General features: G+C 40.1%; 1 protein-coding gene across 1 annotated transcript in view; it reads left to right on the forward strand.

The window, feature by feature from the left end:
- Positions 1-2,551, forward strand: part of Smc6 (structural maintenance of chromosomes 6) — a 57,459-nt gene that overhangs the window by 11,747 nt on the left and 43,161 nt on the right. The window contains exon 5 of the mRNA XM_021202235.2: positions 2,383-2,519. Coding sequence (XP_021057894.1) covers positions 2,383-2,519 — 137 coding nt within the window. The remainder of the gene's footprint in view (positions 1-2,382; positions 2,520-2,551) is intronic.

A 2,551-nucleotide genomic window follows, 5' to 3' on the forward strand; every position in this document is an offset into this window, starting at 1 on the left:
GGAACTCACTTGGTAGACCAGGCTGGCCTCGAACTCAGAAATCCGCCTGCCTCTGCCTCCCGAGTGCTGGGATTAAAGGCCTGCGCCACCAGGCCCGGCGGCCACTCTGAGTTTATGTGTGCAGAAGTTTACTAATATTTTAGTTGAGTATCTGGGTAGAAAGGGAGTTTTGTCTCTTTCTCTGGTTCAGTCATTGATGGATATGTGGCTCTTTCAGTTGGTTAGGCTCACTTCCCTAAAGCATCTGTTGTGTGCTCCTGCGTTTCTCTTCAGACTTGATCATCTCACCAGTGTTCTGCACCAGCCTGGTTTCTCTGTTGAGACCTCAAAGCTATAACTAATGAACCATTATTTTTTGACTTAGTCGTGTTGAAATTTGAATTAAGAAAAATCTATCTTGAAGTCATTTTAGATTTGCAGAAGTGTTGCAGAGATAAAGTAGTGTTTCTTCTATATTTGTCCCCCAGCTTGCCTAATATTGATCAAGGGTCACTAATATGTCCCTAAGAAAGCTTTGTAATTAATTCACATTCATGCATATACTTCTAAACTGATGTATATAGACTTTTATCTGAACTTGAATTTTAAAAGAGAACCTGATTATTCCATGCAGTTTTGGAAATGGGGATATAGACTGATAGGTGGCTAAGTCCATCTTTTAAGAGGGGCATAGGGAAGTATACAGAAAAGCTGATGTGTACCTCCTGTCACATCTGTAATGTCGAGTGAAGCTCATTTTGATTTTTTTTTCCTGCATTTCCTGTACATGTTAAAGGATGGGGTTTATTGACAAATCCATAAGAAGTTTGTCAAAGATTTTATGTAATTGCTAATTAAAATCATTTTATATGAGATGCTTATATGAGTTGGGAAATACTGCCTGCTTTTATGTGTTAGACAATTAAATATTTGTCCTTTCATCTACATTTTTTCCTGCCACTATGATTTTAATGGAAGTTGAAGTAGGAAAATAAAATTGATTTTACTGTATATGTTTGTTTGATTTTCTGAGACAGAGTTTCTCTTTTGTAGCTCTGGCTGTCTTGGTACTCGCTCTATACATCAGACTGGTCTTGAATTCAAAAAAGATCCACCTGCCTTGCCTCTGCCTCCCAAGTGCTGGGATTAATAGCATGTTCTACCACTGCCCGGCTAGTGTATATTTTTTAGACAGACAGACAGACAGAAACACACACACACAAATCTTAGTTATTCTTATACTACGATAAAACACCATGACCAAAACAGTTTATAGAAGAAAATATTTAATTGGCTTATGGTTCAGAGGGCTAGATTCTATAATGGTGGAGCAAAGGCATCATGGCAGCAAGAGCTAAGAGCTTGCTTACATCTTGATCTATAGATAGGAGGCAGAGCACTGGGAATCATACAAATTATTTAAGACCTCAGTGCCTTCCCTTAGTGACACTTCCTCAACTAGGCCATACTGTCTCTAATCCTTCCCAAACAGTTCCTCCAGCTGAGGACCAACTATTTAAACATGAGCTGGGGGGTGGGGGAGGCATTCTCATTCAGACCTGTCATAGGCTCGTAGCCATATCAGTGCAAAGCATGTTTATTTGAACTTGCTCAAAAGGAACAGGATGCAGCACCCTTCCGTGGCCTCAGCCTCGGCCTCTGCCTGCAGGTTCCTGCCCTGTTTGAGTTCCATCCCTGATATCTTCAGGAAAGGACCACAGTGTGGAAATGTTGTTCATAACCTGCTTATTAGCCTGTTTGAGAACCCATGACTACCAACCTAAAGAATGCTACCACCCACAATTTCCTCAGCTAACCCCTGTCAATCACTAATTAAGGAAGTGCCCCACAGCTGGATCTTATGGCAGTTTCATAGGGGGATAGCAATGGCGGCCTTTTACAGCAAGTTCAAGACCAGCCAAAGGTTACATGGTGAGACTGTGTGAGGATGATGCTTGATTATATAATTCACAGGTGTCAGGTAGGATAATGTCAATTATAACTAAAACTTTTAAGTTTCAATTTTTTGAGACAAAGTTTCTCTATGTAACCCTGGCTGTTCTGGAACTGTATACCAGGCTGGCCTTGAATCCACAGATACCTTACTCTGCCTCCAGAGTGCTGAGATTAAATTGTACTCTGCCATCACCTGGCTGAAATAACCAAAACTTGTACCAACACAATTTTGCTGTTTTGTGCGCCATAGTCAATTTTTGATGATTGTTCCTCAACTTTATTTTTCTGTCAGATAGAGCGTCTCAGACAGACACATAGTGATGACTAAGAGACCCTTGCTGATCTTCAGAAGCATTAGGCAGATAGCTTAGGGAATTTCAAAGTTTCAGTAATCTAATGTAATTGCATTGTACCACCCTGTAAATTTGGTTAACCTCATTGTTTCAGCTCAGCAGATATCTCAATAACATTAAGGAACAGAGGAGATGATGCCTTCAGGGCAAATGTGTATGGTGACTCTATAGTTGTGCAGCAACATATTAGCGTGGATGGAAGTCGATCTTACAAACTAAAAAGTGAAAAAGGTTTGTTGGTTTTCTTTTTTCTTTTTTTTTTT

Source organism: Mus pahari, chromosome 7 (genome assembly GCF_900095145.1).
Source record: "Mus pahari chromosome 7, PAHARI_EIJ_v1.1, whole genome shotgun sequence".
In the NCBI taxonomy this organism is placed as follows: Eukaryota; Metazoa; Chordata; class Mammalia; order Rodentia; family Muridae; genus Mus; species Mus pahari.